We start from the raw sequence: 23,959 nt of genomic DNA on the forward strand, positions 1-23,959 counted from the left end.
TTTTCAAAGACCACTGAAATGTGTGCGAACAGGATAGAGAAAACCAATCCCACTTTCCACCATGTTTTCAGGAGGAACATTTTACCTTCCTTCTTGTCACTGCCACCCCTACAGACGATGAGAGGCAGGAGGGAGCAGGTATCCCTCACACACCAGCCCCAGCCCAGGGCCCCAGGAGCATCCCCTGGCACTGCCGGGCAGCACTAATTACCCAGGAGAGGCCGGATGACTTCTCCATCCCTCCCTTTCCCACTTAGGGCACGCAGAGCCCCTCCGTGCCCCTTCCAGGATGCAGGGGCATGACAGGAGCTGGCCTGGGAGCCAGAGTGCAAATGCGTTTCAGAGCCGAGCCGGGGGGGAGAGGAAGGGCAAGTGCGGATTTTATTAAGCGATAACACATCTGCAAATGAGATTAGGGCAGATTTTCGGGGGCACCACGGCATTGATTGGCTGGGCAGCACTGGAGTGGCTGTGTGGGAGCACGGCGGAGCACGTGCAACCGGATCCCTTCCATTAGCCTGATCAATAGCCACCGCATGGCGGGGCGGGGGTGTTGGCAAAACTGCATAAATACTTATGGGAGTGCCAAGAAATCACATTACGGCCAGGGGATCTGAGCACAACACGGGTAACCCTTTCACCCCAGCACCCAGGGCACGGGGAGCATTAACCCTTTCGGGGCAGGCCGCTGACTGGGGCGCCGGGGTGGTGGTTGAGCCGTGTGTGGCTTGGCACGGCAGTGGGAACCACTTCCCCATGCCCGGCTTGCTGCAGGCCAGGTGTTTCTTCAGCTGCAGGGTCCCCACCACATGGCAGCATGATGTGTGCCTTGGGATGGGGATGTGGTCGGGCAGCAGGGGTGTGAGCAGTGCATGCACGGTGTCACCCCAGCAGTGTGGTGTTTGTGGCACGCCGTGCGGGTGGGCTGGTGTCAGACATCACACCCGGGTGATGCACGAGCAGAAAAAGCTGGCAGAGGGCTGGAAAAATGATGAACCAAGGCCAGTGTGCCGGCCAGGTGCTCCTCCATGACATCCCACTGGTAATTTGCTGTGCAACATCAGGGGACAGAGCTGTGGGACTCTCTTCTGCTTTTCCAGGATCTTGGGAGGGATGCATTCCAGTCCAAAAATACATGCATGGGGAAGAAAGATAGGGGAGGTCTCCAGGAGAGGAGGGAAGGGAAAATGCACCCCAGCAGTGGATGGCAATGGGGTGGCAGGGACAGATTTAGATTAGAGGTGAGGAAATTCTTCACTCAGCGGGTGGTGAGGCACTGAACAGGTTGCCCAGAGGTTGTGGGTGCCCCATCCTGGGCAGTGTTCAAGGCCAGGCTGGACGAGGCCCTGGGCAACCTGTGCATGGCAGGGGTTGGAACTGGATGGTCTTTGAGGTCCCTTCCACCCCAAACCATTCTGTGCTTCTATGACAGGACAGCATGAAGCAGAGCAGGCTGATGGCTGACCACAGTGTCCTCAGAGCACGTCTCCTCAGAGCACAGCTGGACCAAAAAATGCCATTTGAAGCCCATGTTCCCCACTGCAGTGGCACTCACCCATGGCATGGTCTGGGGACTGCGCGCCTCTCCCCGCCAAGCCCCTCTTATCATGTTTCCAGGCCCTCCCCCAGCCTTCTCAGTCCTGTTTTGACACTTCTAATTAGTGGATATTTAACACCTTGTTTTGCTTGGACCCAGCCTTTGGCCAGACAACACATCGATGGCCTCTGACTTCTCGCCTGACCCCGGCTAGCCTGGCAGCTCGGGGCTCCTGGTGCTGCTCCACGGGTGCCCTGCCACGCTCCCCCCGCCGCCCCTCGCCCACCCCAGTGGTCTGGGGTGCAGGCAGCATGGGCCAGGACACAGCATTTCCCTTGGTAAGCGCTTTCCTGGACATGATTTAGAGCGCCGAAGCCAGTAGAGGGGAAAAAAAAAAAACCTGTAATAAAGTCAGCACTCTGCTTATTAAGGGGAAAAGGCTGTGCTTTACTTATACTAACATTAATTAGAGAGATATATAGGGAGCAAAGAGGCCTCTAGGAGATTTATACAGAGGCCCTGAAGATGGATGTGAGGACTGACAGACAGACAGACAGCAGCTCCTGGAGTGCCAGGAGCCTGGGAAGCTCCTGGGGAGCCATGGGGGATCAGGGATGCTTCAGTGCAGCAAGGGTGAGGGCAAGAGGGGATCGACCTGCCAAAAACACCTGGGGTGGCGTAAAGCTGGAGGGAGGAGAGATGGAAGCTTTTCTTTTCACTACAGGACTTTTCTTCCCCTGTTCCCTTCTCACTGCACCAGTCGAATACTTTCCTACTGCTCCCAGCACCTGGCCAAGAGGAGAAATCACCCTCACTTCTCCACCACCCCAGAGCAGATCTTTTTGCTAGCAGCAGATCAGGGCTGGTCCCCCTGCTCGGTGCATCACACAGGGGTGTGGAGCAGTGCCTGCCCCGGTGGGACCTTGTGTGTCCCCCTGGCATGGCAGGAGAGGTGGTAACTTTCTGGGTCCTTCTGGGCCAGCCCTGGTGCCATCTGGGCCATCCTTTTCTCATTCTTCCTTCTGGTGTGTGTCTGGGCCTGTCACCCCAGGGCTGTCCTGCACTCGATGCTGGTGGCAGTCCCCTGCTCTGGAGAGCTGGCTGTCCCCTGAGATCTGGTTCTCAGCAGCTGTGCACGGGAGGAGCCTCCAGGCAGAGCCAGGCAGTGGGAGGTCAGCCGAGGTCTCGGATTCCCAGTGCACCACCACGAGCCCGTCCTGCTCCAGCCTTGTTACTGGGCTGTGGCTGCTGCGGACAGTCAGAAGCTGGGGGGATTTTAAGTGCTGCTCTTCCTGCAGACCCCTCCCCGTGTCCATGGGTTGTGTCCCTGCCACTTGTCACCTTGTCCCCCTGACACTTTCTGGTCTTGATTTCTTCATCCAGCCCAGGCAGAGCCCCCTCTGCTCTCCCTCCACCCCCAACCTGGGTTAAATACAGCAGCTGACTTTGGAGGTGATTAGTAATAAAATTTTAACAAGCATCCATATGAACGTCTTTCTGTCACTTTTACGAGGCCATTTACAGCGGGGAGATATAAGAGCACCTTAAATCTCCCCCGAAGAGGAAGGGTCACATCAGGGGGGCGGCAGGCAGAAAGTCCGGTGTGTCCCATGTCACCGGCCCACCGGTGCTGGAGGTGTCCCTGTCACCACGAAGGGACAGGTGGCTCCACTCGGTTTCTTTCCTGATGGAGTGGGGTTGCCCGACTGCTCCTGGGGTGGGAAAAGCAAGGAAGATGCTCAGGCTGCAGCATTGCTTAGACAAATAAACCCTGTTTGGAAACAGTGCTCGCTCGGACCAGTTCCCATTCACCTCTCAAACGGGCTCACTGCAAAATGGGGAGTGTTTGTTTCCTGTTGCTTTGCCAGAGCCTAAATTTTGCGCTTGGACCTACCCATACACTGAAGATTTTCTTTAAGAAAGACTCATGAAAGTCACACACCCTCCCTGTTTCTGGCACGCTTGGCTGCACACCACGGGCAGGGGCTGCTCCTGCTTGTGGGACACCCAGCAGGAGTGGGAGCAGGAGGGGTCCCAGGTCAGCAGTGAGCAGGAGCAGCCAGAGGGATGCTCCGAGGGGCTGAGACCATGTGGGATTGTGCTCAGTGATGCTTCACAGTGCCAAGAGCTGCCTTCTGCACCAGGCAGGACGTAGTGCAGATGGTGCCCAGCCAGAGGGGACAAGGGACTGAGTGAAGCCATGTCCCCAGGTCACCCGCTGTCTCGGTGGCAGTGCCCAGAATAGAGCCCCACTGTCCCCACAGCCCCCAAACCGCACTGCTCCACAACTGCTCTGCGACACCCCTTTCGTGTGGGCTCCCTGCTTCCTGTGCCGGGGGGGCAGGATCAAGCACAACCTCGCCAAATCTTTTAATACTAAGAAAAAAAAACCCGCGGCTTGAAGTCTGAGCCCTGAACGGAAGCTTAGGTTCGTTCCTTTTTCTAGTTTTAGTTCTTCAAAAGGAGGAAACACACCTTTGGATGGTGAAATCGGAAAATAAGGAAGCGAGATGAGTCTCCTCTGCGTGTAAAACCGAGTGCTCGGTTGTTGTGAGCAGTGCCTGAGTGCCCAGCCCACACCAAAGCACTGGGCAGCCCCTTCGCAGGCAGCACAAGCTCTGCAGGAGGAGCTGCTTTGACATACCCGACATGCATCACAGCCCTCGTGCGTTAGCTGGGTAAATGTGCGAGACTTGTTTCCCACCTTGATATGCGCTACCTGAGCACTGGCTGTGCAAAGAAAGTGCAAATGCGACCTGTGCAAAGGCAGGGGGGGAGATGCAGGGAGCTGACACTTTGTTTTAGGTCTAGAGCCAGAATTAAAATGCCTTCTTGCAAACTTTCTTCTTTCCGAGGAGGCGAGACAGAGCTGCCAGTGGGCAGAGCAGGCAGCGAGGTGGGCTCAAACATCTTGGGTAAAAATACGGAGTGTGGCCAACAATAAATTAAGAGGAAAAGAGCAGTATGGAGCCCAGGCTCCGGGCCATACTGGTATTTGGGTGTTTTTCTTCCCCATGTGCACCACCAGCTGCTGGGAGTGGCACAGCCCGGGTACCCCCGGGGTGGCCGGAGGGGACAGCGGCTGTGGGGGCAGCCCCGCTTCTGGGGTTCGAGCCTGCTCCGGCAGGAGGTCAAAAAGGCAAAGTTTCCTGGGAGGTGAATTATCAGAGGGAGCAATATTGGCAGGTCAAGCACATCGGTGCTGGGGTAATACAGTTAAGGTGCAGAGCCTTGGAGGGAGCCCGGCCGAGGAGTGCAGCATTAAAGCAATGAGCCCGGCTTAATCTGCCCCAAGTGAGGGCAGTGGGGTCTTTAATATTGTGTCAGGCTTGCAGGCCCGTGTTGGCGGGTTATTCTTCACGGCAGCTAATGCCACTGGGCTAACTGAATTAGCCCCTCCTTCCGCGGGGTGAGCGTGGGGTTGCCGGGAGGGCGATCGTGCCTCGCAGCTGCAGGGAGAGCGAGTGATGGCCTGGAAATTCAATCAGGTGAGGAGCTGCCGCCGTCCCCAAAGGACAGGGAGCTGCCGGATTGGGGACGAGAGCCCGGGACGGGGACGCCGGTGTCTGGCTCCACGCTGTCCCTGGGCAGGGAGTCCTCTGGGGGTCGGTGCCTGCTTGGGATGGGACCGAGCGCTGCTTGCGTCCCTCAGCTCACCATCCACCAGCCCTCCGTGAGCACCACCAGGCCTCCAGGCCTCGGTTTGGACACGTGTTTGGTCCCATCTTGCTCACCACGGGGAGCATCGGGTGTGCCCACGGGGTGCTGCGACCTGCAGGGTGTCTCCAGCTGAGCTGGGCAGCCCAGGTGCCAGCCTCCAGCACACCTGCAGCACCTTCAATTAGTCAGGTTGATCTGAAAGTTCATCAGTGAGGGCCGGGCAGGCCCGAGATACTCACAAGCAGGACTTCTGCCTGGCTTTGCTGTTGGGACGAGCTGCCAAAGGACATCCTCTTTGTGGATGCCCCATGGGACCACACAGCAATGGCTCAGCATCATTCCCAGCGGTCATTTTCTGTCTGTTACATTAAATAATAAGAATAATAATAATCAAAACTTTGCAAGCATGTGGTTGTTGTCCTCCAAACCTGCCATTGCTGTTTACCTCTCCCAGCCTCACCTTTTTTTTTTTTCCCCTTTACATCTAGTTGAAGGTATCCCGGTGAATAGTGCAGCACCCCGAGCAGGCACCTCTGTCCGTGCACTGTCTGCAGTGCCGGATCCAGAGCCCCTCACCTGGGCTTTGGGGCTGGGGACAGCCTGGACCCATGCAGGGGCACTTTGGCAGCTCCAAAGGCAGGATCCGTGCCACATCTGGGGGATGCTGCGGTGTTGGGGTGCTCGCTGCTCCCCCCGTGGGCACAGCCCCCTCCCACCAGCCCTGCCTCGAGCTGAAGCCACCGTCCCTTTGTCCCTGCAGGTCCCCTTTCCTTTCCAGGTGCCCCTTTGATCTTCAAACCTGCCCCAGCTCCCTCCGCCCCCTCCCTCGCATTGTTATAAATGGAGGCTTTGGCTGCCTTTAAATAGTCATATCTATCAGACAAGCTCATGTCAGCCATAAATCCTGCAGTAATGATGATTTTCTAAGTGGGTCGACCAGAGCTATTTCCGCTCCAGCCTCAAGTTACCGCACATGTCCCCCCCCCAGGGGCCGGCGGCTTCATTTGTTGTCCCCCTAATTGTCATTTCTCCTCTAACGTGCTCGGGCAGAAGCTGGAAGGCAAAGAGCTGGGGGTCCCCTCTGCCCCCACGTGTCCCTGCCTGGGAGGGGATTTGAAGGGGGGGTGGGACTGCAGGCAGGGGACTGGCAGCAGGAGCCCACCATATGGATGCCCTTACACCTCGTCCCACACCGCCCCCTCCCCAGCTGTGCCCGACGTGTGAAAGCTGTAATTGCAGGTAATCCCCCCGCGCCGCGCATGGTTTGAATTTGGCAAGAGCAGGAATGTGGAAGGGAGAAGGGGAAATAATGCTGACCAGGCGCTCTGCGGGGCCAACATCTGCACGAGCCATCAGTGCACATCTGGCCACAGCTGCCTGCACTTGGTAGCCCGGCCAGTCGCTGTGGTAGCCTTTGGGGTCTGCCTGCTGCCCCACGAAGGGCAAGGCACAGACACCCCGTAGGCTGACATTGCTGCTGATATTTTGTCAGTCGCGCAGACTTTCTGTGCCTTGTAACACAGAGAAGGGCTGCCAGGGTGCCCTTCACTGTCTCTTCTGCAGAGCAGAGCCCTGGCACGCTCCTCCAGGCTTCCTAGGGCTGGCACTGCTGTCAGCATCCCCCAGGGAGATGTCTCCAGGGAGGCGAGGCGAGGTGGCACCAGCAGTGCCAGAGGGGCTTTGTTGCCTCCAGGTACCACAGACTGGTCTGTTTGCACTGGATAGGGATGGAAAGCCTGGATGTCCTCTAGGTAAAAGTCCTGCTGGACATTCTCATCCTGACCCTTTAACTCCAAGATTTCTTTGGGAACATGTGTAGTCGAGGTGCAAATCCTTACTTCTGGTGAGCTCCGGCGTGCTGGGAGGGGATGCTTTAAGCAGCAGGCTCTGCTGTCACACCTCCTAACTGTGGCTGGTGCCTGCCTGGGGCTGACCCAGGAGCACGAGCACCCCCTGCCCAGTGGCTGACATCCCCTCCTGCCCTCCCAGCCCTGAGAAAAACAGCCTGAGCTTGCACAGCGAGACATCAGATGCAATCGCCTCCCAAGGCTTCAGCTAACCCCCCAGCTTTCCGAGGGCAGTGCAGGTGTCATAGGCATTGTCTCTTTGGAAATTAATTTTCCTGTCGATTTCCTTATTTCTCCTAATTGATGAGGGGCAAGTCTTAGGCGTGTTGCCAGCGGCACCAGCCACAGCCTCCCGTAGGCATCAGTGGAGCCAAAAGCGCGAGCGCTGAGGGCTGGGGAGTGTAATGAACTCTCAGAGGACTCGTTGCAGCTCAGCCCGTGCTCTAGATTAGCTGAGGAATCATCTGGCCCAGCTATTAACTGTCCCATTTAACATCATAAATTATTAACCTAATTTTGAGGAGGGTCGGTGACGGATCACGCTGATTTTGTCGGCCTCGCCACAGCCTCCCCGTGCGGGCAGAGCCTCCGGCAGCGCCTGGGAGCAATGCCTGCAGGAGGATGGAGATGGGGACAGCACATCCTTGCTGCTGGGAGGCTTCCAGCCCAGCAGAGGGGCCAGCAGAGGAACAGCCAGGGCAGGGCAGCACCTGGGGGGATGCTTGGGTGAGGTGAATATAAGAGAAGTCCCTTGGGGAGGAGTAAAGCAATCCCCTCCCTGGCTTTTGAGGAGCCGTGGCGATGCTGAGAAATGCATCCAGACCACTTTGTGCCCCATAACACGCTGCTCCAGGGCTGTGTCACGGGCACCTTGTCCTAGAGCTGTTCCCTGTCACCTCTGCCTGGCTGACCAGGTCGCCTGCCCCTAGAGGAGCTGGGTTAAGCATCTCTCAGGATGCTCTTTAGTCTGGACAGCAGAGGGTTGGGAGCATCTGCTTCTCTGCTTACCCTCACAGAGTAGATCTTGTTTTGAATGTGGCAGCACTTCCTGGGAGAAGTTAATAAAATAGGGGGAAAAGCAAATCCTTTGGTCTAAAAGTTTTATACCGTTCAGAGATTTTTTCAGCTAATGTGGAAATTTCAGTGGAAATTTTAGGGATATCATCTTTTCTTTCCTCTTCACCTTCACAAAGAGAGATGCACGCAGAGGGCAGGGGCTAGGAAACACCCTCCAACCAGCATTATTCCCTAACCGCGTGGAAAAATTTTGAAGTCGTTTGGCTTGTCAAAAACCATACAGCCCTCAAGGAGAGCAAGCTCTGAAAACCCTTGTAAAACGCCTCTTTCATTCTGGCATCACAGAAAGGACTTTTTGTTTCCCGGCGAGCAGCTGCGCGGCTCGGCGCTGCCTGTCCGCGCGTGTGTCCCAGCCACTAACCCAAAGTACCCGGAGCTCGTGCTGCCACTGCTGCCCCTCTCCTGCAAAACATGAGGTTGGAAGAGTCCAGCATGTGCAGACGCAGGGCTTCCACATGCCCCTGGCCTGCAGTGAACCCTTAGATATCAGCAGGATGGAGAAGACGCGAGGAAATCGCGGTGCGCACGCAGCGCAGCCCGGCACGGGGCTGGTGCCCAGCACACGGATATAAAATACAGCGCCCTGCCATAAAACATGCACTGCTAGTCTATATATTTTGCAATCCCTTTAAAGATTTTTTTTTTCTTTAAACCCCTCACCCCAGCTCCCTCCCCGCTCTCCCCCCAAAAAAATTATTATAAAGAATTATTGCCATTAGTACGTCTTTCCCAGTGAAAGGAGAAAATCGCCTCATTCATAATTTATACCCTCAATTACTATTAATAAAGAAATATTTCAGCAGAAAATCGCCTGGGAAAATTACACGTAACATTGCATTAACATTCTATTTGAACATTTTCATCACATTTGTTATAGAGTTAATAAGAGGGATATGCTCCCCTGACTTCTTCATGAAATTATGGGCTGCCTATGATAGTTTAATCTTTTAGACTTTATATAATATATTCACTTTACTAATTGAGCTATCCAAGGAGCAGTTAGGGATGTTCTTAAACGTGGAAGACAAAGTAATCAGGGCCGTGACTTCCTGACTAGCAGATCTTCTTCCGGAGATGAGGAGCCACACGTGTGAGGAGCACAGTGCTGTGTGTGTGCTGGGTGCTGCTCCACCAGCCCTTCCCGTCACGCCCTGCCTGCCATGGAAAGTGAGTGGGAGTGCAGGGTTTTGGTGATTTTCAGGCAGGAGAAGGATTCCCCGAAAGCTCCGTTTGTATTTCAGAGAGTGGGTCTGGTGGGTATGACCGAGATCTTCGCCCTGTAATAAGAAATGCCCAGTGTGGGGGGTTTCTCAGGAGCAGTGCTTCGTCTGGACAAGCCTTTAGGGTCAAATTCACTGCTGGGCCCAGTAGGGTACCCCATTTGACCAGTAGGGTACCCCATGGGGATTGCTCTTGCCCAGCGTGAGCTCATCCGTAGGTGAGCACCTGCAGTCACCCCCAAACTGTTCTTACGACTTCAGATCCTTGCAGACTGCTGGCAAATCCTGACGGCGAGCCAAAGGGTTAACAAAAAGCTTTCATGCCCTGGGATTCATTATCTGGAACTCATTAAACAGCAAATAAGAGCCCGGATGTTGCCAACTGAGCCCTGCTGAAGGCACCTCCTGGGGGTGAGGCAGCCTGGGATGGCAGGAGGACTCCTGCAGGAGACCAGAGACGGGACCCAAAGCTGTAGGTTGGTCTCCTCGGGGCTGAGCTCCATCTTCCCAACCCATGTGAGCCCATGGGGGGACGAGGACAAGTGTGTGACAGTCCAATCCCACTGTTCCCCATGCAGCAGAGCACCCCGTATGGGTGCAAAGGGACATGGGGCTCCACCGAGGTTTTAATAGTGGAGCCTGGTCCTCCTGGGGTGCTCAGCACCCTCCCTGCCGAGCCTACAACCAGCATTTTCCTGAGTGACACGAGCCTTGGCCACCACTGAGCCACGCTGGGCAAGCAGCAGCCCAGGGAGCCCACAACGGGCAGGGGGCCACGAGCTGCCCCCTCTGCCAGCACAGGGGGGGAAATTTCCAGGGCTGAAGGAGCAGAGACCAGGGAAGGTGAAGCCTGGGCTGTCAGCCCCGGGGAAGGGCAGGATGGGCCACGCTGCAAACAGGACGAGGCTTGTAAACAGGGCTCCAGCTGGGATAAATTTAGTCCGTTGGGGCTGCAGCTCCAGCGCGGCAGGACACAGTGTCAGGGCATTGTCGAAAGGAGAAGGGGGGAAAGAAGCTGAATAAACAAACACAGCTTGTCCTTTTTTTTTCTCTTTTTTTTTTTTTTTTTTTTTTTTTTTTTGTGTGTGTGTCCCAGCGTTGTTATTTCAGCCGGACAATTGCCCTGCAGATTGAGGGAACAGGCTGGAGTTCTCCCAGCCTGTTCCCTCATTTTTTATTTTATTTTTTTGCTTTGTGTTTCCCCGTGGGAATGTGTCATGGCATTGCTGTGCCCCGTACCTGTGTGCTCGGACAGCCTACAGACGCTGGTCCCAGGGTCACTGCTTCACAGCCCCACGGGGACCATGCAGCTTGGCTTTAGCAGTCATGTAAATTTTACTTTCTGTGCATACTCAGCCCAAGCTGCCACCCATGGGTGTCCAGGGGCATTTATATATGGGACAGAACAGCTCCGGAGGCGTCCTCCTCTGTGGAGGAGCTGAATGTCTCTGCAGGACTTGAGAAATGGGGATCAGGGCTCCCGAGCGTTTTCCCTAGTTCTGTCGTGGGTTTTGGACAGGCCTTATTTCCCTGACAAAATCACCCGTGATCCAAGGAGCAAAGGGCATGGAGTTCTCTGTCAGCGCTGCTCTGCCAGGACCGAAGTCTTCTCTAAAGGCCATGTTTAGAGGCAGCCCAATTTTCACATCTTAATTTTATTTTTCTCACATCTCTCCCTGACACACACATGCACGCACACACACACTCCTATTGGAAAAACGATTTTAATACCCATGGCACATTGTCCTGGTGTGATATAAAATCCAATGACATGTGGCATTTGGAAAAGGTCACTTCCCCCATCAGGATTCATTATCCTGCCTCAGCCCGGGAAGCCATGGGGTTGCCCCCGCCTCTGCGGACCCCTTGCCCCTCGCCGGCTGCGGTGGGCGAGCAGGACGAGGGGACGAGGCAGGGCAGCTGCAGAGTGAGGGCTCTGCTTGCTCGTGCTCATGTCCCTGCTTATGGGAAGGCTCAGGACGTGCAAACCAACTCCTCTGGTCAATTTTGGGTGCACAAGGCTCGGGCTGGCTGTCTGCTGCCTCCCCCTGCCCCGTCTCTGTTCCCGTTCGAGCAGGAGCCGGCTCTTGTGGTGCCCTCGCTCCGCACGGTTGCAGAAGGGAAACGTTCCCCTTCCCTGTTTCACTTGTTCAATTTTCAGCCGGGTGGGTTTGGGAAGTGCCCTTCTGGGTCGGTGTGCTCACCACCGGCTAGGCAGAACCGAGAAGAGAAAGCAGAGGAGACCAGGACAGCCCGGCTGCTTCCCCAGGACCCCCTTGGCCCAAGCACACCCACCTCCCCGCGCTGCTTCCAGCTCCCCACAGCCTGCAGGTGCCCGGTGGCACCTCCCAGAGAATTGTCCCATGGGGAGGGCAGGGGGACTGGCACTGAGGACTTCTCCCCTTTGCCACAAGCGACCTGGGGCCACCCTGTCTCCTCCAGGGGCCAGTTCCCCACCCGTGGCAGAGGGGAGGTGTGAGGGTGGGTGTGGGGAGAGCAGAGGCTGGGGCAGGGCAGGGGATGAGGGCAGCAGAAAGGTGGTTGTTTTTTTTTTTTCCCCATAAAGAGGAGGATTTGCATTATTTTTGCATCAGGGAGTGGGGTTTGATGCCTGCTGAAGATGACTTTTCTGAGTGCTGAGGGTGATGCGAGTGTAGCCCCTTCCACCGTATAAACACCAGTGAGTTATGGGTACCCCAGCCTCTAATTATGCAGTCAGCCCCAAATAGGCTGTGTCTAACGAGGCTGACAGACTAATATCTCAAGAGCCTTTAATGCGTTATCATCTCCTGCTGTATGACCTCATATTTATAACTGCTCTGGTGGGAGGTTGAGAAATGTCCTTCTCTTCCCCCAGCCCCCTCCCCAACTTCCCCCCCCCCCCCCAGCAGCAGCTCTTCAGCCTCATCTGTTAGGATCAGGAGGAGAGAGGCGACTTCTCTCCATCCATCACCAGCCGAGTTCGCGCTATTAGATGATTAAAGACATTTTTTATAATATTTGGAAGAGGCTCTGAAACGTCTCTCAAACAGAGTGATTTATGCCCGCTTAACCCTTGCCTGGCCGGGCCGGGGGCCGGGGGTGGCAGCAGCCCAAGCCGTTGGGCAGCCCGGTGACAAGGTGTGATTCATGAGCGCGCGGCACCTGCAGGAAGCTCCGGGCAGCTCCCAACGCAACGGGGACTTGGTGGTTTCTGAGGCTGCAACGGCTCGAGCAGGAGGAAACGGCGCCTGCCCCCTCCCCAGCGCTTACACAAGAGGCGCCGGGGGGGCCGTGCCCCACCACACGCATGTGGCACCTCCTGCTCACACCCAGGAGCAGGAATATCCCATCCCATCCCATCCCATCCCATCCCATCCCATCCCAACTCCATCCCAAACCATCCCATCCCCACTGACATGAGCCACTTGTGCTCCCACTCCACGTTTCCCTTTCCCTTTTCCCCATCCCTCCCCTGCCCTGTGCACGCCGTGCTCCCAGGTGCACGGTCTCACTCCCATAAAGAGCCACGGGCATCTAGATCCATCTTTAGGGCATCGCAGCCTTGCTCAGAGTCGCTCAGTAAGACTTGTGGGGATGATGGCCGTGCTCGTGTTAAAAACCTGCCGGAGGCCAAATCGCTGATGTTCTCCGTGGTTTGTCCCAGTGGGGAGTGGAGGCTTGCCCGCAGGTTGGGGAAGGAAGCCCGCCTCCTCTGCTCACAGACGTAATATTTCATAATCCCAATTTCTTGTCAATTGATTGCCAGATAGAAGCGACAACCAAAGAGGGCCCCAGGCGTCTGCAACTGCCACTCATCGTATGATTTTAACTCTCCCCCTCTGTAAGTTTGCATTCTTTTCTTCTTGTTGTTGTTGTGTCCTAAAGAAACATTTTCCCCCCCCTTCCCTCCCCAAAAAGACTCTGGGAATCCCGCTGCCCTCGTCAGTTCGGTGCTGAATGTCCGAATAGGCGAGGAGGGTTAATGCATGACGAATAGGTGTTTCATTAAAATGGTTCATCTGGCATTACAGAGTCCAAGAGATCAATAGATTTCTTATAATCACAGCCTAAAATCATCTTCAGCGCCACTGCTTGCGGGCGTCAGACCCTGGGCAGCATGTGTAGGGGACCTGGGCATCTCCTGCCACCCCCTTGTGCCCCCTGTGCCGTGCCCCCAGTGCTCCCACAGCCAGGGAACTGCGTGGCCCGGCCACCCCCCATCCCCAGCCCCTGTCCCAGGTGTGCAGATCCCCCCGGTGCCGATGGGCTGGCTGTCACACCCCCTAATTCCCCACGGGGTGCCACCTCCCGGCTCCCTCCTCCATCTGCCTGCCCTGAGCTGCTCCTGGCCAGCTCTGGAGACACCGTGACAAACCCCACAGCCACGGGACCCCAACCACCCACACTGACCCTGCAGCTCCTGCAGGGGACAAGAGGGTCCATATAAAATGAAGGCGAGCCCATCCCATCACTTTCCACGTCTCTTTCCTGCACTCACCCAGCTACACATGGCTTGAGCAACCTGGGGAGAAATCCCCATGCTCCTGTCTGCCCCACGGGTGGGTGCCCACTGCTCATCCCCTCCCACGTCCTCTCCATGGGGCTGGGAGGAGATTTTCCAGCCCCCCTGGGTCCAGCCCTCTCCTTCCCTGCCTCATTGCTTATTTTGGGGCCGTTATGTTAGACAGGGAGAATTTGTTTCTGTCCAGAGCCGATGCCCGGACAGTCTCACGCCTCAGGGGATTTATCATCCTGAGCTTTTGTTTGTGGGTCTCCGGGACCCTCTGCCCCACAGCCAGATGCTTCCCCGTCTCCTCCAGGGAGCCTGGAAGCCCTGACCCCACTCCTTCTGTGTGGCTGCCCAGGTGGATGCAGGATCCCCACACCCTCACACACCAGGCACGTTCATGCCCCACTCCACAGCCCCATGGCTGGGTGCCAAGGAGGGGTAAAAGCATCGGGTGGCAATTTGGGGGCTCAGGAAGCACCAGAATCTGCTCATGTTCGTGCTGCCATCCTGCACCACGTGGCAGCGGGGCGGTGGAGACGCCTGCACCCATGGGTGCGCTGCCCGTCTACGTGCATGGTCAGTGTGATCATATTGGGGTTGTGGAGAGGATTTGGGGTCCTTCAGGCTCAGGTTTACAGAGCTGTAGTGGGATTGCGTTTCCAAATCGCCACCACTGCTGTGTCAGATGGGGAGCAGCACGGACACCCCCTTTGCCACCAGCCCCTCTCTTGCTCTCCTCCTGCCCCAGGGACATCCTGGCCACCTGGGTGAGGTGACCAAGGGTTGCTCTGGATGCCAGCAGGGCCCGAAGAGAAGGAACGGGGTGCAGGGCCCCTCCACCAAGCACCACCCGTCCCTGCAGCCCAGTCCCCTCCCCGGCTGCCCGCATTCCTCCGCAGCGCCGGGGAGGGGGCCAACCTTTGGCACGTTTATTGACACTCCCTGAGTTCATACTGCGACTCTACAATCTTTCCCCGAGATTATTAAGAATTAATTGATCACTTTTATATTCCCCCCGATACTCAGTGCTGCTCCGCGACAGGCAGCGGGAGAAGGAAGGGAGACGGGAGGAGGGCGGGGTGTGTGTAAAAAACACACTGATAAATGTTAATTACTCTTTTACAGCCCTTGTCAAATTCCAAAGCAAGTCGTAAATTCATTAAACTCTAACGGATTAAGCACATGCAGCTTATTTAGTCGCCATAAACAAGATCATTTGGATGTTGATTTTCCCCTTTTTATTGCTCCAGCAGAAAAGGGGAAAAATCAGATCAGGGAAGCAGTTGGTGGTTACCAGGGCGTCAGAAAAGTTTGGATTTATTTTATATCTTGTTTTGGTGCTCCGTGGCAGCTCTCCGGAGCCCATCAGTCCCCTGGCAGGGAGCATGGGGCTGCCAGGAGCCGAGTCCTTGCCCCAGGTGGCTGAGCCTGAGCGGGCAAGCAGGGGAGGAGAGGGGCTGTGGGACGTGGCCACCATGGTGCTAAAAGGGTCTCAGGGCTGCCTCCTCAGTGCTGAGGCTCTTAAAGACCTGAGACAGATGGGATGCTTTTCCCATTTAGCATACCTGCTCACCGTGGGACACGTTTCTGTGCCCACTCTGGTGCTGTCCCCAGGGTGCTGAATGTGTCCCCAGCAGATCCTGGTGACGGAGGAGAGGAGCAGGGGAGGGATGCCGTGCTGCCACCAGCACCGAACGGGGAGGGACAAGGTGCCCGTGGCTGCTCTGAACACGGGGACGGGCCCCGGGGTCCGGGCCCTACATCGCTGCCGACCCGCGCGGCGTGCTCGCCATCCTGCACTTGCACGTGTTAATAATCCAGGCTGACCTCCTGAGCTGCACGAGCAGGGGAAGGAGAACGAGAGGAGGGTCACGGAGATTAATTAATACTCAGGGCTCTAATTATGAGTTTCTTCAACACCGGGCTTCTAATGAGGAACAGGCGCTGAGACAGCTCCGAGTCCCGCTGCCCCCCAGCTGGCCCTGCTGAGACGTCTCCTGCCTCCTGGCAGGGCCAGTTGTTTGGGGAGAGGGATGGGAGCCAGCCCCCGGCCCCCTGCATCCCCCCCACTGCTGCACAGAGAGCACTGGAGACCTCCCACCACCCCCAGCACACCGGGGGGACAGGGGCAGGAGGTGGCCATGGGGACCAGAGGACCTTGGTGGGAGCATCCCCTTGTCCCCATGGGGTGGAGGATACTTTCCAGGTGCCATGCTGGTGGCCAGCCCTGCTGATGCTGTGGGGTTGGCCGTGTCCCACTGAGCTGCTGGTGGCTGTGTGGCTTCTCCAGCACCCAGGAGCCTCTGGTGAGGCTGTGCTGATGGGAGCAGGCGGCAGCCGTGCGCTGCAGGCAGCAGAGGGAACTCTAAACACCTTGCCAGCACTCACTGCTTCACAGCTACTGGGAAAAAATTAGGGCTTTTGCTTCAGCACTTCTAAAAAAGATGTTCTGAGCAGTGGAGGGGTGACCTCCTTCCTCCAGCCCTGCCTGAGCCTGAAACCAGTAGATCCCAGAGGGTCTGTGCCATGAGGATGCACACCACCCTCTGTGCTTGCCCCCCGGGGGGCACAGGGGAGGAGAGGAGGGGTCTCAAACACCAGGGTGTCATCCTTCAGAGCCCCGCTCCTGGCCAACATCTCCCTCCTGCAGGCTCCAGCCCTTTCCTCGCGGTGGGTGCAAAGGGCACTGATAAGCACTGCAGAGCCAGCAGTGCCTGCAGGGTCGCCCCTGCACAGCCCGGGGCTCGGCTGCCATCACCCCACATGGGGACGTGCCCCGGGCTCTGCTCCCGAGGTCCCCCCATGGTGATGGGCACCGAGGGGGCGGCGAGGGGTTAACGGCAGGAGCGTGGCCCACACTAAGCAGTAGCTAACAGCCACCAGCTAATAACTTTATGGCTTCAAAGCAGAGCATTTATCATGCTGAAGTTTGTTTATGCACTAGTTATATGGCGCATTATACCAGATCTGTGTTTGGCTGATAAATTCCCGGTGACAAGCGAGGCTACCAATGGGGACTTGCTGAGTCCAAAAGACCAGTAGCTTTTTCCTGAACTCTGCTTTCTGAGATAAGCATGGTTTTTCCTTCTTTTACTTTGTAACTAGGTAAAAAAAAAAAAAAAGGCAACCAGTAAAGTAAAGAGGGGGATTCCTGTCCCAGACAAGTTGCCCAACACCATGGTCCCCACTATGGAGCAGAGGAGGAGGAGGAGGGAGGCTGCCTGGGGAGGACCTGCCCGGAGGCTGTGTGGCAGCACCTCCGTGATGGCAAGTGATGCACATGGGCCCGCACCAGGAGATCTGTGCATGTGCAGAGCAGGCACTGATAAGCCCTTATGGGATCTGGGAAGTTCCCACGACCAGCAAAGCTCGGTTCCTGCTGCCTGCAGGGAGTGTATTTCGGGGGTGGAAGGATTAGAGGGCAGCGTGGCGACCTTCTAGTCCTGCCTAAAGTTTCTGAAATGATATATGATCATAGTATTTGTCATTATCTCTCACTGTTTTTATTGTACTTGTCATTATTTTGAGGTTGCGTGAGCGTGCAATTTGTTGCTGAGCACAGCACAGCTGCTGCGCTCACCTGTACCCCCTCACTGCTGGGCTAAATCGCTTTAATCCTGCTAATAATAATGACCTTCACATTTCTGACTAGCTCTATCACTGGAGCCAAACCCACTTTGCAAACATTAACGAGCTCGGCCTCCCGACTCCGTGCAAACAGGATGGGTCAGGATTAGCTCTGCTGCTGCGGCAGTGGGGAAACTGAGGCAGAAAGCAAGGAGCGGGCTGGTCCGAGCCGACCCCAAGCGGCTGCACGCGGAGCCTCTCAACCCTGTGCCCTTTGCTTTAAGACACACGGCCGTGCACCTCTCTGCATGCAAGCGTGCCCCCATGAACATGCTTGTTACGTGTGCTCCCCGGGGAGGGCATCTCGGCATGTTTATCCGTGCGTGTTTGGCCGTGCATAAACAGCTTCTTAAGTGCAATGTGTGCATAGGTACAAAATGTGTGTCTCCACCTCTGCCTGCTGCGTTAGCATCCCTCGGGGCCGCCCACCTGCACGGCCATCCCTATCATAGGGTGTCCCTGGTGGGGCCGGGTACCTGTGGCATCCCCGGCCCCGTACCTGTGCCCGTCCCGGGTCTGCATCCGTGCCTGCGCGTACCGGCCCCTGCAGGCTGTAAATACTGCCAGTGTGTCGGGGAGGTTGAGCGGTTTATGGCTCAAGGTCAGGCCCATGAATCATAAAAAGGTGTCGGAAGGAGCATTAACTCCTAGCCTTCGCTCGGTCGCTGTGTGGTTTCAGGCGGGGCCCCGGAGGCAGTGATTAAAGGGTGCACCTTCCCCTTTCAGTTTTACGGTAAAAGGAAAGCAGTAAATTAGAAGCCCGCGGGCTGGGGCAGGCCGAGTCCCGCCAGCACAGTGCCTACACAAGGACCGACCACAAACCCAGCACCGCTCCCAGGGCAGGATCCGGCCCCTCCGTGTCCCGGAGCCGTTTGTCACCGCTGGGCCTCGGGTGGCCGCTGGCACGGGGTGGCCACGGGTGCTCAGCCCCGCAGAGAGGCAGCGTCCCCTTGCTCTGCACTTTTCTTTATGACTCCAGCTATCGTTAACTCGAGTAATAAAATTTTTTGAATCCAAATAGATATAATTAACATTTAATGCCCCTGTTTTCTTGAGAATTGTCAGGACTATTAAAAGCTGCGCGTTGACTGAGGGGGGGAGGCAGATGTTTCTGCTGCCGAGGTGGAAGTGGGGGACAAAGCTCCCTGTGCCAGGTCTGCAGTGCTGGGGGGCAGCAGGGGAGACATCCAGCCCCGTGAGGAGCAGGGGATGAAGGCTGTCCCCAAATCCCACTCTTTCCTATCGCTCAGCTCTGGCAGCAAGCCTGGTGACACCCAGCCGTGCGCATGGCCAGGGGTGAGCCACCAGCATCACCAGTGCCCACCTGCCCCCAGAAGCAGCAGAAAGGGCTGCGGGGAAGGCGGTGAGGTCCCTTGGGTGCCCCGCAGCACCTGCCAGCCTGGCAGCACCCCAGCCCTGCCCGCTGCCTGCGGGGCAGGCTGCCACCGCCTGCCTGCTGCCGGTAATAGCAGGGGCCTCGGGGCAAGCCGGCAGAGCACATCTGGCCGGGGATGCTGCAGGGACCCTGCTCGCCCCGGGCAGCTGGGAGCACGGCTCTGCTGCTGGGGAGATGGAGGTGGCTGGAGGAAAAGCCCGGTGTCCTGAGGCTGGGGCAAAGCAGAGCCTTGCATGGCTCTGAGGAGGGAAGGAGGGAGCCCAGCAAGTTGCCAGGAGGGAAAGTGCTGCTCCTCGCCCTAAAAAAAATGTGCTTTATCCCCCCCCCACTGAGGAATGGCATCGCGGAGGCCTGGAATTGACGGGGCTGCCAGAGCTGATGGATGGCGCGACAGGGAGAGCAAAGCGGGTCAGCAGAGCAGAAACCAGCGCAGACAAAGAGACAACGTCCCCGCTCACAAACGCAGGCGGTGACACCCTGTGCCGGGGCTGGGCCCCGAACAGCCCCGTCTCTGTTGTGCTGCAGTGCTGGCACAGCTGGGGTACCTGGGGTGCCACCCGGCGACGCGGGGCTCACCCCAACAAGAGCGCCCTTTCTTCGTCCCCGCACAGGCTCCGATTGTTCGGGTGTTTCCCCTGCCACCACCCCGTGGGGCTGCTCTTCCCAGAGGCTGTGCCGGGAGGATTTTCAGCAGAGATGCTGGGGCTTCACTGGTTTTGAGAAAGGGACCAGGTTTCCTGAAGCAGCTCCAGATCAGGACACCTCTTGGCAGTGCTGCTGTGTGAGCCTAGAGCCTTCCCGTGCCTCAGTTTCCCCACCTGAGGTCCTGCTCTTCACATGCACTGGTGCATTCATCCAGAGTGGATGTGCCCAGTGCACAGGGCAGTCCTGGTGCAGGCAGACTTCTTTGCTGGGCACACAGCACCCTGCTGGCCATCCTGGAGCAAAGAGGGAAGCTGAAAGGTGGAAGTCTGGGCTGGTGGGCGTTTTTGGAGGCCAGCTCCAGGGACCTGGTCATGTATAGGGGCCAACAATGGGAGGAACTGAGTTTTTGCACATCATGGAGGTGGTGGCTGCAAGGGGAGCTCGAGAGACTGGGCATCTCTGTTAGCTCCAGCCCTAACCTCAGTGAAACTTGTGGGCAGTTTCTGTACCTCTCCAGTTTTTTGTGCCTCTCCAGCCCCAGATGGATCTGAACCTCCTGCCCTTAGCTTGGCTCTCAAGCAGCTGCCGAGCGTGCCCGCAGCCACGAGGAGGAGGAGGAGAGCGGGAAAGGGGCTCAGCTTCAAATCGATGTCAAGCACTGTGATAAGAATCTCTTATCGCCGTTGTCATTGTAATGGCTGGGACTGAAATGTGGGCTGAGCGAGGCCGGATCTCGGCACAGCCAGGCGTAGGGAGGAAGAGACAGGGGCGCAGCAGGGAGGCAGTGGTGGCTCTGTGGTGGGGTTCCAGCTCTTCCAGCACCCCCTTGTTCTCTCCAGTGATGACCAGAACCAGCTCCCCTGTCCCTTCCCAGCTCTGGGTGCTGTGTGCGGTGTTACAGCAGGCAGCAGCAGCCCCCAGTGCCCTCAGCTGCAACGCCATCCCTCAGAGCCGTGCTCGGCGTCTAACCCCTCACACTCGTCCCCTATGTTTTATTAACAACTGTTGATTGGGATCCCAAGGTCATCTGGCCGTGCAGAGCCACAGATAAAATCTAACACTGCTGCAATCCCCTGCATCTCCAGACCCACCAATCTCCCCACCTAGCTGCAATCTCTCTTCCACGGAGCTTCCTTCCAGCCGACAAGCCCCAGGAGGTTAAACCCGGTCCTGCAGCAAGGCCACTGCTCTGTCCTCCCGTGACACCCCCAGGGGCACTGCTGGGAGATGCGACATCTCCCTGCCTGCTCCCCAGGGGCTCTCCCCCTTCGCTGCCCTGTGTGGGGAGGGTGCTGCCCCTCACCCCCAGTCCTGCTGCCAACATGGGGATAAAATCAGCAGTGGGGACTCGCACAGCTTCATCCAGCCCTGCTCTTGTTCTGCTGGAGAGGGCGGCTCTGAATGTATGGACTGCTTTTTCCAGCCCTTCTGGATGCAGGTCTCATGGATGCTCCCAGCTTGGTGTCGAGGAGCAGGCGGCTGGGGTGCCGCTCCGGAGAGGTGCCTGGGGGCTTGCCCAGTTAATTCCAGGAGGAGCAGCGTGTCAGGTCGAGTGAAATTGGCCCGCCGCAGGATTTATTAACGTTTCCTTCCTTCTGCCTTCTGCTAGGTGCTGTGCTAAGATCCCACACCGTGCAGTCATCTCGCTAAAGCCGAGGGGGGCTTAGTGCTTAAATGGTTTTCTCGCCGCTGTGGAGTTTAGTGCTTGTCAACAAGCCTGAGACCTGGCTGAAGTGCCTTGACAAGCAGGGCAGGGGGGGTGGAAGAAGCAGGTATCGGTGCTGGGGGAGCAGGGAGCACACAGACTGGGTGTCCAGACTGCCCCATGTACATGGGGTTGTCACGTACCCAGCTCTGTGCATCCCCTCCAGCAAGGAGACAAATTCGGCTGCCCCCTGCTCCAAGGAGAGGTGCATCTGGCCCAGCTCTGCATGAGTTTAAACCTCTCGGAAACATCTTCATTAAACACCACTAATGTGAAAAAGCAGAGCTTGCCCATATATTTTTAGCCCTTGCTTTTTAGGCTCTACCAGGAATAGATCTGTGCATGCGAACTCATTTTGTGCTCGGCATTAATCTGCCTGCCTCAGCTGCCTGTGCTCCTGGGGCGAGCCCGAAGCGGGGCCGAGCGCCGTTGCAGTAACAAGCTGGCTCTGCAGATGGGGATAGCAGAGCTCGGAAACCAAACCCAGCTCCAGATGCCACTTGGAAAGGTGGCCCTGCCTGGGGAGGCCAGGAGGGGACCCTCGCCTCCCCCTGCGCCCCAGCCTGCCCTGCCCCAGGAGTGCTGCAGGAGCAGCAGCCTTGGGTGCCCCATTTGCTGCTGCTCGTGGGTCGCCCGAGTCAAGCGTTTGAGCAGGATTCGGAGGAGGGCTGGGTGGTTTTATGGGCAGTAATTGCATTTACAGCCCTGCTGGCTGAGGCACTGATCGAGCAGTGAGCCCACTCCCTGCTGAAAGCTGGGTTGCAGCACCGTCCCGAGGGCAGCCCCATCCTTTGAAGCATCCTTGGCTGGCCACTACCCCATGAACTCACGGGTTGGTGAGGTCCTCAGCTGGTGTAAGCTGGCATTTCTGCATGGATTAAGCCTTTCGCTTCATGGGAAGTGCCAGAGATTTTGTTTCTTTGCCCCGCTCCTTGGCTTTGCCCTGCCACCCGCGGTAGCTGCAGGCAGCCCACGGCACACCCCACATTGTTTCCCCATCACCTGCCGCAGGCCCCGCATGTTTCCATTTAGTCGACATGGTGGAAAGCTGTAAAACATATGTCTGCTTCCCGAGGAGAGAGGAAAAATGACTTCAACAGCTTGGTCCAGTTAACAGCTTGGGCTCTCGACTGCACTGCTGGCTTGGCAGGGACTCTGTCCAGCTCTGCATTAGCCGGACCAAGGCGCGTGTCCAGAGAGAGGGAAGGGTGCTTGGGGGAAGGATGTTTTTGGGAAGGGTGTCCCCAGCAGCACTGGGGCTGGGCTGTCCCCAAAGAGCGGGCAGCAGCAGCACTTTCCACCCCACCCGCCACGGGCTCCTCCCAGCACAGCTCCCCATCCATCCCATACATTTACCTAACGCTAATGAGACGTATTGATTGGAATGATGGGATTTGTAAAGGTCGCGGGGTTAAAGTACATAAAACCAGCCTTTCTGGAGCTGCAATATCAGGGCCGATGGGTCTGGTGGGAGAGATTAAAGGCCTCGTGCTGCAAGAATGGAGAGAGCTGACAGCAATTACATTTCAGATGTGTGCATAGTTATAACCCCCCCCCAACACCCACAAGACAGGCTGCCATGTCCCCACCATCACAGAGCGGGTCTCCAGCCTGAGCAGATCGGGGAATGAAAAGGGAAAGGGAAAAGGAAAGGAGAGACTGGTGGTCCCGTTGGAGAGATGGTGCTCAGCCCTGTCCCTGTGGCCAGGCTCATGCCCCTCTTTTCAGATTCTTTTCAGCATCTCTGCACTAAAACCACATCGATGGCATGAAACTTCGAAAGCGCTGCAGCCCCTTTTGTGAGAGCAGGACTCCCACTGCTGGTAACGAGCTGGCAGGTCATTAGAGCCGCGCTGTCCCCCGGGAAGGACCCTCCATTTGCAGCACTGCCTGCCCAAGGGTTGCTCCAGACCCCAGAACCCAAACACCGTGGGTGAATGGGGATTTGTCCCAGGACGTGGTTAACAGGTCTCTCTACAGGAGGAACAGATCCAGACGTGACTTTCCCCAGAGGTTTTTCTCAGCCGTGGCCAGGGATGCTCAGTGCTCAGCCCTAGGTTTTCTCCCACTGAAGATGTCTCTCCTGGAGCTGCAAGACCAGCTCTGGTGGAACCACCTCACCCTGTCCTTGCTGGACACGGTCTGTCTGGTTCTGGGTGCAAACCAAAGAAAGCCCACGCACAGCCACAACACCTGGAGGTGACCTGCTTTAAGCACTGGGGGCTCCCTTGCTGGCTGCGGGTTTCTGAGGGTGCAGGGCGATAAATATCTGCCCCTCGTTCCCTGGCTCTGCAGAGGGAGGGATGGGTGAGATAAGGGCTAGGCTGAGGAAGGTGTTGTCCTAAGGGAGGCTCTGTCACAGCACAGGGACACAGCTGAATTAGCCCCACAACCAAACTCACTTCAGGCAGGAGCTTTCCAGCCCCTGCTCATCTCAGCTTAACCTTGCCCACTGCCCCTTCCCCTCTCATGGCAGGATTAACACCGCAGGTGCCTGGGACTCAGGAAGCCTGCATCACACTAAGCCCACGACACCAGCATGGGCTGTGCTTTCCCCAGGGCTCAGTCCTGGGATGAAATGCAGGAAAAAAAAGGATCCATCTGCCATGCAGGGCAAGAAGCATGTTGCTCACCTGCAACTGTAGCTGTCAAGGGCTTAGCCTGTGGCATGAAGCACCAGCAGCCCAACCAGCCCCAGCAGAGCAGTTGTGCTTGGGTTTTTTCCCCTTCTGCACATGCTGGAGCCCTAAATC

General features: G+C 57.0%; 1 protein-coding gene across 6 annotated transcripts in view; it reads left to right on the forward strand.

Annotated features, from left to right (window-relative positions):
* Positions 1-23,959, forward strand: part of RNF220 (ring finger protein 220) — a 188,367-nt gene that overhangs the window by 64,299 nt on the left and 100,109 nt on the right. For 4 of the 6 annotated variants that reach the window (XM_082766509.1, XM_082766508.1, XM_082766511.1 and 1 more), the window contains exon 3: positions 13,090-13,164. The exons of the other annotated variants lie outside the window; for them this stretch is intronic. In XM_082766509.1, the coding sequence (XP_082622635.1) occupies positions 13,090-13,164 (75 nt within the window). The remainder of the gene's footprint in view (positions 1-13,089; positions 13,165-23,959) is intronic. 6 annotated transcript variants of the gene reach the window in all.

Source organism: Aythya marila (assembly GCF_965140915.1).
Source record: "Aythya marila genome assembly, chromosome: 8".
Taxonomy (NCBI): Eukaryota; Metazoa; Chordata; class Aves; order Anseriformes; family Anatidae; genus Aythya; species Aythya marila.